The 12,686-nt window shown below is 42.9% G+C and overlaps 1 protein-coding gene across 4 annotated transcripts in view; it reads right to left on the bottom strand.

The window, feature by feature from the left end:
• The window catches only part of SLC9B2 (solute carrier family 9 member B2), a 28,629-nt gene extending 17,560 nt beyond the window's left edge, over window positions 1-11,069 (bottom strand). Inside the window, exons 1-7 of one of the 4 annotated variants that reach the window (XM_025215667.1) lie at window positions 10,874-11,069; window positions 10,195-10,427; window positions 9,916-10,019; window positions 9,154-9,334; window positions 8,121-8,291; window positions 3,165-3,307; window positions 671-798 (exon numbers count right to left, since the gene is read on the bottom strand). In XM_025215667.1, the coding sequence (XP_025071452.1) occupies window positions 671-798; window positions 3,165-3,307; window positions 8,121-8,291; window positions 9,154-9,334; window positions 9,916-10,011 (719 nt within the window). In that variant the 5' untranslated portion in view covers window positions 10,012-10,019; window positions 10,195-10,427; window positions 10,874-11,069. The other 3 variants (XM_025215668.1, XM_014524775.2, XM_025215666.1) reach the window with 3 other exon arrangements.
• Between the last annotated feature and the right edge of the window lie 1,617 nt (window positions 11,070-12,686).

Below are 12,686 nucleotides of genomic sequence, written 5' to 3'. Positions count from 1 at the left end.
CTATCTAACCTCCTCTTGAAGACCCCCAGGGTAGGGGAGAGCACCACCTCCCTTGGGAGCCCGTTCCAGACCTTGGCCACTCGAACTGTGAAGAAGTTCCTCCTAATGTCCAATCTAAATCTGCTCTCTGCTAGCTTGTGGCCATTATTTCTTGTAACCCCCGGGGGTGCCTTGGTGAATAAATACTCCCCAATTCCCTTCTGTGCCCCTGCGATGAACTTATAGGCAGCCACAAGGTTGCCTCTCAACCTTCTCTTGCGGAGGCTGAAAAGGTCCAGTTTCTCTAAGTCTCTCGTCTTAGGGCTTGGTCTGCAGGCCCTTAACCATGCGAGTGGCCCTTCTCTGGACCCTCTCCAGGTTATCCGCATCCCTCTTGAATTGTGGCGCCCAGAATTGCACGCAGTACTCCAACTGCGGTCTGACCAGCGCCCGATAGAGGGGAAACATGGCATGAAGCACTTTCTTACAGGGCCTGGAACAGCATTTTACCATGAGATAACCAGTAGTGAACCTTCATCTTCTGCTTGGCAGTACATTGGTCATATGTTTAGAGCCCGGGGATACCTGTGTAATGCATTAATTCAAGAAAAGATCCCCAGCAGGTAGACAGGCACCATCATAGTAAAAAGTCATTCAGTTTTGTTATATAGGAGACAGGAAAGTAAGTTACCCTAATATAAATCCCCATTGCCATGGCAAACCCAGGAGGAAATGGGAGAGAATAGCAGCAGCACACGTCTCTGTGATGCAGGGCCCAAAAGAAAGCCTTAGACAGACTGCCTTTAATTTCATAAGTGCCTGAAACATAAACATATTTCCACATTAGCAACAGTAACAACACTTTGATTTCATAAAAGGCAAAAGCATTTTAAGATCCACTCAGGTTTATAAAAGAAGTACCGTCGCCCTTGTATAGTACAGTGAAGTTCATTGTAAAACTTAATTTCCATGTATTGGGGTGTCAAACATACAGCCCACAGAGCTCTGTCATCTGGCCTCCAGGGCTCCTAGAGGGGCTGCGAATTCGGGGATAGGGTCCTGTTAGGGACATAGGTTGGTGGCACAAAGCAACAACTGTGTTAAACCCTGTGGCTCCTTCATGCCACTCATCTTGCTGCTGTCAGGTCTGCACCCAGCCCCCAAGGAGCCCTGCAGGGTGCAGCTAGCCAAGGAGCCCCAAGATCCACAGCTGGCCCGGGGGGCTGGGTGAGTTAGACACCCCTAGCATACAAGACATAGTTCAAGCATTCAGCTTGGATCAGAATTTCAAACTCCGGGAATTTTGGCAGTGTTGTGATCCCAAGATTTTACCCTACCTTGTTTGAAAATTTTATTTCTTGGTCTGGGTTCAGCAAATATTTGCTGACCCAATATATGAGAAAAATAGGGTCTAGGGTTTGTTCAGATTCTACAGTGAATGTTGTGGAGACAAAGGAAGGGATCTGGCTGGAGCAGATGGTGGCCCCAAATGGAAATATAGTTGTAATGCCACTTTTCTGGCAAACTTAATTTGGAGAAGTGGATAATTTGGGACAGAAGAGAAGTAAAGTGCTTAGAGGAGAAACAGGCTTCATTTCAGAAGTCAGGGTATATATGAACTGAGGGTATGCCCTTGCTACAAACATTAGAAGTCATTTAACAATGCTCCTATACTAAAACAAGCTCCTGGCTTGTAGTGATCTTCCATGGCATGGTATAGTTTACTCCTGTTTCAAGTAAGAGCTACCAGAGCAAATAGCAACTTTGCCTGTCTATACCATAGTTTCTCAACCTGTGGTTCACGTACCCCTTGGGGTATGTGAGACATGTAGTGGGTACGCGGGTACTCCAACACACTCTCTCTCACTCTCTGGCAAAAAATTTGGTGTGCCGCATGTTGCACGGCGCTTTAAATTTCCCAGTAATAATTTGGCATGCCGTGCTTTGCGTGGCACTGGGTTCAGCCCTCCTAGCTTTGGCCTACATCACCTCTAGCCCAGGTACATACTTGAGTTGTGCACCCCTGGTGTAAAAGGTGGCAACCCTACCCACGCCAGATCAGACATCTGTCATATCACGGCCATATATACACAGCCCTCCTTCCAACATATGGCACACATTAGTCTGTAAATATAAAATCCCCTGGAAAATTGAGTGTTGGGGTACTTATTAATATTTTCCAAAGTTAGAGGGTACTTGCTACTTAAAAGGTTGAGAAACACTGGTCTATACCATGGGAGAGTATTGCTGCAATTACACTAATGCCTGGGTACCAATAACTAAAACTACATTACATCTTCTCTGCAGACAAGACTGTACTACAGACCACTAAAATTACCACAGGGAGAAAAAAAATGGACTCAAAGACTTAAAAATAGACTCAAAGATCTGGAAAATATATATACTACAAAGGGAAAACAGCGTCTAATTACTGAAGTGGTCATCGAACTGTGGGCAATGTCAAGTCACCTAATACTAAAAGGCCCTTTCAATACAGAGCTCAATGATGCTATAAAGAAAAGTTTAGAGAAAACTAGAATTGGTGTAACCTAATGCTTTCTGGCATTTTCTTTAGCTGTAAAAGCAAAAAAAAATTTCTGGCCATATTATAAACTCCCTACCAAGCCTTTACCTTGCCTGAAAAAAGTGGTCAGGCTCATCCCACCTGCTCAACATTTAATAGCTTGATTGCAGTTCTCTGAGTTTTGAAAAAAGACAGGAGCTCTCATTTGTTAGCCCCTTCCTTTTTCATGTTGGGAATCTATCCAGCCTTGCTGACTGGAAGAGGAATTATTTTTTTCTCACAGAGACAAGACAAAGGCTTTATAGGAAAAGCTAACTAAATCAATTGAAATTTATACTGCTTGCAAATCAAGGTAAGAGTGCATCTCACTGTGATGACCTACTCCCAAAAAACAAAAAACTTCTTTAGGGGAAAAGAGGAGGGAGAGGATCACAAAACAGTCTGTCTCAGCCTATTTTATGAATTCAGCACAGAGTACTGATTTTATTAACCTTCCCTGATGGAATACTATATCTTATTTTCAATTCTGAAGCAGATGCAATAGCAAAAACCTTTAATACAAAAGTTTATGAGACTGAACAGTTTGATGACACCTTCAAAAATAGTTTGTCAAATATTTTGCATTTGTACATTAGTACATCAGAAACACACTGTACTGTACCTTTGCATCAAGGCCAAGCCCTGCTCGGATCAAGATAATGGAAAGGGCAATATTTCTCAGTACTGCTGACCAGTTTGTCTTTATCTGGACTATGTCACTGATGAAAGGGGTGTTGCGGATGAGAAAACCAGCAAGTAACATTCCTTAAAAAAAAAAAGGCATATCTTTTGAACAAGACATAATCATTCCTATATTACAGAAGTGTCTAGAGTCCCAAGATAAGTCCGTGCTGTACTAAGAACTATGGAAACACATAATAAAAAGCAAAGAAACAGTCCTTGTTCTGTTATTATCCCCATTTTACAAGTGGAGGATTGAGGGCCCTGAAATACATTACATTTAAGATGTGATTAACATGTTAACTGTTAAACAGAAACATTAATCTGGCCACAAGTTAATGCCAACGTATGGTGTAATAATAGCAAATGAACCAGAGATATTCCACGTATAATGTATAACAACTTTGTTGCTCATTTGTAAATGCCTTAAAGTGAACATGTGGCATATAGGGACTGACCCACAATGTATTTTGACACTCAGCTGAGTGCAGGAATCCAGCACGGAGCAACCCCAGGGTCCAGAACACAGTCATACCCCACCCAATCCTAGATCCAGTGCCCCCATCTGATCCCTGAAGGCAGAGTGGGGGAGCCCCATGAGCCTAACATTAAAGTACATCTTCCCAATCTCAGGTTCACTGAACACAGCTGCACACCTTGTTTTTAAATTCGCAGGGTGCCCACGGAAGTGAAAGCTGGGGATCTGAGAGCCCTTGGCTCCCCAACTGCAGGTGCTGCTTCAAGGTGCGAGGTATGGGAAGCTGGGAGGTCCCAGATCATAGGGGATTTAAAGACCTCTGCTGAAGCAGCTTCCCTGGGTTTTCCCACTAGGGACTTTAAATCCCATGCCCAGCAGCTCTGGCTGGGCTGCCCAGCACAGAGGTCCAGAGGCTCCCAGCAAGGTGGGAGAGGAGGGAGCAAAGGGCTCAGTCACTTGTAGACTTCATTATGATTACGAACCTGAGCTCCCCATGCACTGGCAAGTAATAATGGCATGACTGGGATCTGATCCCTGATTCCACAATCACACTTCCTTCCATGCATGTGCAGAGTGGCAGGAGGCACGATTGTTGGGACTGGGGATCAGATCCTATCCAACCATTAAATGAATGTGCCAGAGTCATAAGGCACAGAGATTACGACACTTCTGTTCAGTGTTATCCCACTGAGCATACATGGCACTTGGATACACAATGGACTACAGAATGGAGATTTTCCATTCATGTGTAGGCCATTATAGAATACACGGCCAACCAGGGGCATAGACAATTTTATATTTTTAAGTGATATTTGTTTTTTTGTTTTTACAGAGGAAACGAAGATGATTTAATGGTTGTCATTTATTTTAAACAAAGAAATGGGCAAGAACTGCAACACTTTGCTCCTTTGAAAATCTGGCCTAAAACATTTCACAGTATAAAAATTAAACTCTTTTAGTTCTTTAAGAATTCATGAAAAGGAATTAGGAAAAGAATTTTAGTCTTCTACTCCTATTTGCTAGGTAAGCTATTAATCAAATTCTACCTCTTGCAAATATTTATTTGGCAGTTCTTTTCCACTTTGATGTTTTTGCTGCTTTTATATCAGATCTGCTCTATAAATAAAAAATATTTTTTCACCTTTTTATCACAGACCTGCAATGTTCTATTTTAAGGCTTAATCCTGCAAAATGCATACACTGGGGCACAGTTTATTTATTTTTTATGAAATTTAACACAATATAGACTTTAAAAAATACCGTACTCAAGTCAGCCACAGAATGCTGGCCGTGCTCTAATAAGCCTTGGCTGTGGCTTTTATTTGACCCAGAATAACATTTTAGGCACTTTTTGTTCTTCAGACACCCTTCAGGAAAAACATGATTAATTTGTACCTTACTATGAAAATTACATCAGCATTTGTGTTGCAATACTGGTCACAAGCCTTATGCCATGCGTGTGAAACGTTATGGTTGTTATAACTATACAGTTTTGGTAATCACAGTCTCTTTAGGTCCTTCACTGTCCTATGTAGGGCTGTCACAGAGGGTGCAGAGAGAAGTTATATTTATCATGCAAATGGCCCCCTGAAAGCTCTCTATAGCTGTGTCGTGACAGAGCACTTTAAAAGTGGCCAACTGCATGACAAATTAACCTTCATTTAATGAGGGATCAGATGAAGGCGCTCCAAAGTGGAACACCTTAAGGAATTTGTGTTTCCTAGGGTCAATCCGTCAGTATGATCGGGGCTTAGCTGCATCAGCCCGGCCCCTCCCCCAGTGCTATCTGCAAGAAATGGGATAAGGGGGGAGGAGGAGGGGGAGCTGTGGTGCACGGCCTGAGTTGGAAGGGGGTGGGTGGATTGCAGCTCCCCTGCCTTGTGGGCCCCCCCCCACCCCCTTCCTTCAGTTCAGGCTGGACAAATCCCAGACCACAGCTCCCCCTCCCCACTCCCTTCCTGCAGACAGCACTGGAGCTGGGAGGGGGAGTGGGGTTGCATCAACCCAGCCCTGATTGAGGGACAGGCAGGCAGTCTTGATCCCCCGCCCGCCCAACAGGCTGTCTGTTGGGTTGGGTGGGGAGGAGGAAGGCATGTTGCTCTAACTCATAGTTCTTTATGCAAAGTGCCGTGAGTTAGAGCAGGGACCTGCATGTCTCTCAGTGCCCAGATATCCCTCAACAGCACACAGAGGATGTACAATGTCCCCCCAAGGAAGCTGATGATTCCTTCAAACAGTCTTACCATAATATAAAGCTACTTAGAAGCCATAGGCTAAATTCCACTTAAAAAGGGTAGAAAAGAATATCTATATGCAAAGATTACTTTACACAGCGGGAGTCAAACTTTTTGGATGGCTTGTCATGAATTTGCAACACATCCACCCCACTCCAAAACCTTTCCCCTGCCTGATCTGCTTCTCTGCTTTGTTTCCTGCCCAATCTGTTACTGTGTTACCTGTTCCCTATCTGAACTGCCATGCACCACACACTGAGGCTGGCTGTGCCACTTGTGATGCACCTAATAAGACATTTATTTTTCTCCCCTTCTTTGATTCCTAGAGGTTCAGATGTTCTTCAAATATGAGAAATCGTTAGCATGAAGATTGTTATAAGCAGCTTACCAGGCATGTGCTATCCTGCTTAGGGTTTTGTTCTTGCCTAAGATTACTTACCTAACAAGTAGATTCATGCTCACATTATAACTCTTGAATAAAGGACTAATTTACAAAAGACAAACCAGTACAATCAGAAACTGTAGTTCATTAAAAAAAAGGTTTAAACTAGGAACAAAGGATTGGAAGGAACCTCCTCAATCATCAAATCCAGTTCTCAGTACTCCAAACAACCAACCTTACATGATCTCTTTGCAAAAATCTTTTGTCCTCTTTCTCTTATTCATTTGAATCTCTTCTCACGTGTAAGCCAAATTAATGTAAAACAAGTGCTCTCTCTGAATGGTGTTCTACCTAATGTCATATGCCACTTAATTCATGATCTCGGTAACACATATATAAATTAAAAATCAATTATATTTATGGCCCAGAATCTAGTACATGCCTTCATGCCATCTACAAGCCCACTTTCTTCAACTACTCAATGTAAGAGGTTAGCAACATATCTTATCAGAAAAATTTTGCTGGACCTTTTTGTTTTGATAGAAAAAGCATTTCCCATTATAGGCGATGTGTAGAGGGGACATGGGAGGGCAGGTGCCTTCCCCTGAGATTGCCTGCTGCCAGCTTCTGCAGGCAGTTGCTGCTCGCCCCCACCCACCCTTGCCACTGATGGGGCCAGTGGTGGCTGCAGGCAGTCCCTGCTCACCACCCTCCCCAACTGACAGAGGCTGCAGGTAGTCCGCGCTCGCTGCCATGGTGCCACCTCAGTTGTGGGAGACACCAGTCGTTCATGCTTCCCACAAAGTCCAAACACTCTGCGAAACTATGCTGATTTCATTTAGGGACAAACTTTACAAAAAGTTTCCAGTGTGGAAAAAGATGAGGTTTCAACATCTGTATAACGACCTGGGTTGAATTTTTGTGACAATTTTCATCTCAATTTTTTATTTTGTATAATACAAAAAAAAAGAAATGAAATAGAAACAACGCATTTTGACTAATCTAAAATAACTTTCTTTAAAATTTTCCATTGCAGGGAATTTGGAATTTTTCAGGTTTTGCTATTATTTGAAAAAACAAAAAAACAAAAATAACCCCCCCACCAAAATACAAATTCCAAAAACTTGCAGGAAATGGACATTCTTTGGTCAGCAACCTGTGACAAAATCTGGAGTCAAGTCAGCAATCACAGTAGAAAGTTTGCATCAAGGCAATCAGAAGCAGTAGCAACAGATTGTTTAGGATAAGTGGTGGAGAAAGATATTTTTAACGCCCTCCCCTTTAAAACATTTTCGAAACCTGCCCAAGATAGATGAAAGAGAGATCAACAGTAGCATCTTACATTATGAATTCATTATTATGTGAACTGTGAACTGGTTGATTGTGCTCACACTTAACAATCCTGGATTCAAATTCTAGGGTGGCTATAGTTCAGGGACTGAGAACTATTGAAAGGATTTTGAACTTTGTGGCTCAGGGAAAAAGACAGGCCCTGAAAATTAAGATATCAGAATGAGACAAAATAGAATGAGGGGTAAAAGGGTGGTGAGGTGAGGAAACGAAAGAGTAGATTTTCCTGCACTGGCTTATTCTGGGGTTTTTGCATCTTCCTCCAAAGGATTTGATGTCAGTCAATCCCAAAGCCAGGATTACAGACTAAACAGACCTTGGGTCTCAACCAATATGCAAATTCGCATGTTTCTAACCAAAATTTCTGAGCCCCAAATCTCATCATACTATTCAAACAACAATACTCTGCAAGGCAAAAGTAAAAGAAGAAAGAATATGGAACGTGAGACTTACCAAGAAGAGGAGGTAGAGGTGGCAGTGTAAGTATTTTAATAAACCCAAATATTTTACCTCCAGCGACAGCAAAAAAATAGAGTAGCAAAACTGCGAATAAGTTTCCACCTGGAAGACACTGCTTCCCTGTAATAGCCCAGGCCACAGCCCAAACTAGAGCCACTGCTGCAACTGCAACAAGAAAGGAGCCATGTGATTAATCCTCTTTCAGAATAGACTTGTTCATTTTTCATTCACGTTTGCAATTTTTTTTGGTGTGGAGTGATCAGTGATTTACTTTATTTAGATTTAATGCCAGTTTCTCATAATAAGCTTTCATATTCAGATTGTGAGCTGACCCTCCGCTTTTGCAGCAACTGAAATACTGCAATAAGCCATAAGAGGGTGTTAGGAATGCTGTACTGCATATGGGGAAATGAGTTTATAGGGCTGGGAACGGGATGGAAGACTATTACAGACATGAGGAATCTCCACTGCTTGGGAAGCTTTGCAACCATGGGCGAGGTTAAGAGTTTATCATCTTGCTGAACTTCCAGAGCAGCTAATCTTGTTCTAATGAATAGGTCCAGACTGTCCTTGAAGCCAGTATCTTGGTTTGAAAAGCCTTATACATGCAACATTAGGATTAAGCCCAAAGTAACAAAATAAAGTGGTTTATTAATGACCTAATTTCAACAAAAACCCATCTATTGCACCAGAAACATAATGAGATTATATTATTCTTTACAGTTCGTTTGTGGCTGATAACATTAAGCAGTCTTAAGAGTTCACACCACTGAGCAGAATGATTGAGATAATAAGAGGAGTGTAAACAAGGAGCAGTCAGGGAGTAGGGAAAAATACTAGAAAGTCAAGTCCTTGTTCTCCATCAACATTTTTCTTTCAGAGCAGCTAAAGATTAGAAAATCTGGTTGAAAGCAACAATCTTTCTTCACTATTTACAAAAAAAAAGACATTGTCTGTAACATCTAGAAAACTTAGCAGATTTTGCCTACTCTCCTCTTGAACAGGTGACATGCTTTCCCTTTCATACCGTTTGTCACTATTCGGGCAAGCAAGCCTTGAGGAGGACAAACACATCTTTGCCTCAGTTTCCTTGAACACTTGGACTCTGTCTCAGGTTCCTGAGGTTGCTGTACACTGTTATTTAGTAGAGCAGTTGCTTCTGTTTGTATATTTCCATCTGTGCCTTTGGAGTCCAAGGTGGCAGCTTCCTAAATTAAAGCAAAACTCTCTCAGAAACAATATCATATTAATTTGTAATGAGCTACTACATTAATTAACACCCATTGTTCACTGTAGGCCAGGTCTTCTAAATCAGGGCTTTTTTTTCTTGTAAATATATGTAGCACAAAGCACACTGTGAGATGAGATTTACTTGCAGACAACCTGCTTTTCCATTATGATGACATGGATCACCAGTCATGACTGCCTAACTTGACTGTGGAAAAGCAACATCAAGGATGTAAGCAAGATATTTTAAAGTTGTATTTTAATGCAAATACAGTTGCTGGAAGAAAACATCCTGTTGCCCGTAGTTTGAGAATCACCAAAGCAGTCCTAAGATTTACGTATGGTTGTTTGCAACACCTAAACCAACTGATTTTCCACTTTAAGTTGAAGTTATGATCACTATTTTTGAACAGTCAAACACACTAAGGAGAAAAAATACAGTATACATAGTAACTGAGAGGAATGTAAGTTCCGTTTGTAAAATTAATCTCTGTTAACGTTTTAACGAATCTGGGGACCTAAGAAAAAGGAGAGCCTGAATACAGGTCGTATTTGCAATTACCTGAGTTTTCTGATACACAGGAATAATACCATTGACCACAACAATAGCTGGCTCTGGATCTTCATTCTCATCTACAATATCCTCCTCCTTCACCATGCTGAGATCTAGAGCAAAACAATAAAATGGTTATGAAACATGAAGAGAAAAAAAAAATCAAACTACATCATGTTCACCCATTTCAGAACTTTTCAATGTTATTTTTTTCTTTCCCAATTTAAAGAAAAAAAATGTAACGGAAACCAGCATATATGCAATGAAGATTTTGTATGCAAAAATCACCTATGCTTGAAGAAGTTTGCTATGGTTGTAAAACTTGAAACCTGCATGGATCACAACCAAGGTTGTCTTTAAAACCTTAACATACACTCCTCAACACCATGGTCCAATATGTACTTTTTAAGCCTAGCAGGAACAAGGAGGAAAAGAATCTGTTTTGTCTGTTATTCCTGGACCATGAAACACAGATGCATCATGAGTAGACGATGCAGGAAAGTCAGCAGGATCTGTGGACACTGTAATGCAACCGGAACGTTCAGAAAATTAAGAGCAAGCAATTGCAACTTTTACAGCATACGTGCAAATTGAGATTTTCCATAGACTAAGACTTGGGCAAGTCTATGCTGATTTTTTCAGGGTCCCTGGAAGGTGCTTCTTCCAAGGTCAAGTTCATACCCCAACCACGCTGACAATAGAGCTGTACAAAAAAGTTAAATGACACTGAATGAAGTTCTTAAATATGTATTACTCTACTGTTTGCATCTAATGTGTTAGCTGAACATCTTATGTCATCTAATACCAACATATGTTTCAAAGCATTCACTGACCAAAGCATGTCATCTCCTCTGCCTCTCAGAACAGTCAGCCATCAGTGGGACTGTTGCACTTGGCTTCTAGCCTGGTGAGACATTTAATTAGAATATTCCCTCCTTCAAAATAAATTCAAAAAGACTGTACAAACCCTGGTGAGCTCTAATGAGCGTGAGAGAATTCTCCCAGTGCTTTCAGCAGAAGCGTTCAAAACAGTCCCGTCTTTTCTTTCAGTCTGTTCCAGTATCTTGATACTTTTTCCACTTCTAAACCTAAGGAAGGAGGAGGGAAGCATCTATCTAAAACTGACTGAGTCCAGCAAATATCACCACCTCACCTCAGTGCTCAATGTCCACAGTTCCTTACAGACAGCGAGTCACAGCCTGGCTTTAGTCACTAGGGAGGAGTCACACTAGCTACCCAGCACTCCTCCTTTCCAAGGGACTAAATACACTGCTTCAAAAGACTACCCTGAAGGAAGGGTGCCCCGCAAAGAAGTCAAATCGAGGTACACATTATGTTTTTAGGTAAGGATAAGACTGCGATGTTCCAGAGCTCTCTTTCCTTTTCCCAGCCAAAGTTCATATATGGCAGAGAGACAGTACAGAGCATTCAAGAACTCTGATTCCTCTTTCACACCCATTTCCCAGCCAGATGCTACTATATGCTGAAGTCTCTCTCTATTTAACTCTTAATTGTGTTACCCCTGAAATTAGAGATTTGTCACTGCTTCCTTTGAGAGCAGAATCGGGCTCCCAGATGCATTTACCCTAGTTTCACATATCTAATTCTTTGGGGGTTGCATACGTATTCAAGGCCAAGTCTGTGGTTCACGTTGCTATCGTTCTCCTCTCACGCGCAGCAAACTCAGGCACTCTGTCAACTCTACTTTAGCTCTTCAGGCGTGAGTAGCATAGCCTAGCAATCACATTACTTTGGCTGAATTTCCACCTTATGCGTGCCACCCAACTCACAGCAGGGACTTTGAGCCAAGATCATCTCGTGGTCTTGATATAAGTGTCTGGAAAGGGAGCTGGAGAGCCAGTTCCCACAATTACCAAACCCTCACTTTGTTGTGATATGCTTGATAGCACAGGGCGGGTTGCTTTGGCAAACAAAAGGAGGCACCATTCAATTGCCAAACTGAAAACTGGGTGTTTCTGTTTAAATTCTTCTGATGTTAAACTGATATTAATGTACTAAGCGATTCAGCTACCCAAGAGGCGGCAAAGGCATAGAAAAAAGAGGAGGATCAGAGTCCTAGGGATGCAGGGCTGGAAGGGGCCTGAGGCTGGATCATCCCTATCCAAACTGTCCCATACAAATGGTCTTCCAGCCCTAGCACCTACCAATCTATGAATGTAGACCTTTTTTTTTTTTTAAATAAAGACATTTTTCGTGTTCCCAGCCAAATACGTGAGTCAGTCCAGGGCTGTAAGTGGCCTGACAACCCGCAAACATCCTCCACCTCCACCAGGGGCTTCAGATATTTGCAGTCTTTTGCCAGGCATCCTACATGCAGGCCCAAGCTAGGAGCTCAGATGCCCCCAAGTGTGGCCTGCCCTCAGCCCTGTGGCCGCAGGAGCCTCCCATTTCCATCATGTGGGCTTTAAGCCCCAACACCTCGGGCGGTCCTGAACCGCGCCGGGAGAGCAGTTATCCCCGGGAGCGCTGAAGGAAAACGACCTTCCTGGCCCCAGGCACGTGGTGGCTCCCCTGCCAGGTACGGATCTCGACTCTCGGCCAGGGTGCTGCCAACCCCACGGCCGCCCACTCTCGCCTACACGGCAAGGAAAGCGATGTGAAAACAGGCGCTTGTTTGACCCTTCGCGCCTGAGTACGCCCGGGCCCCGCTTCAGCCTCCTTCCTCTTGCGGCTCCTTGCCGCTCCTCACGGCCCCGGCACGGGCACTAGCCCCCTAGGCCACGGGGCAGCTGAAGCTAGACTGGGGCTGGGCGGGGCGA

This window comes from Alligator sinensis, unplaced genomic scaffold, assembly GCF_000455745.1.
Source record: "Alligator sinensis unplaced genomic scaffold, ASM45574v1 scaffold1520_1, whole genome shotgun sequence".
Lineage (NCBI taxonomy): Eukaryota > Metazoa > Chordata > Crocodylia > Alligatoridae > Alligator > Alligator sinensis.
Note: the sequence above shows the minus strand (reverse complement) of the source record. Positions and strands in the feature narration are given on the sequence as shown.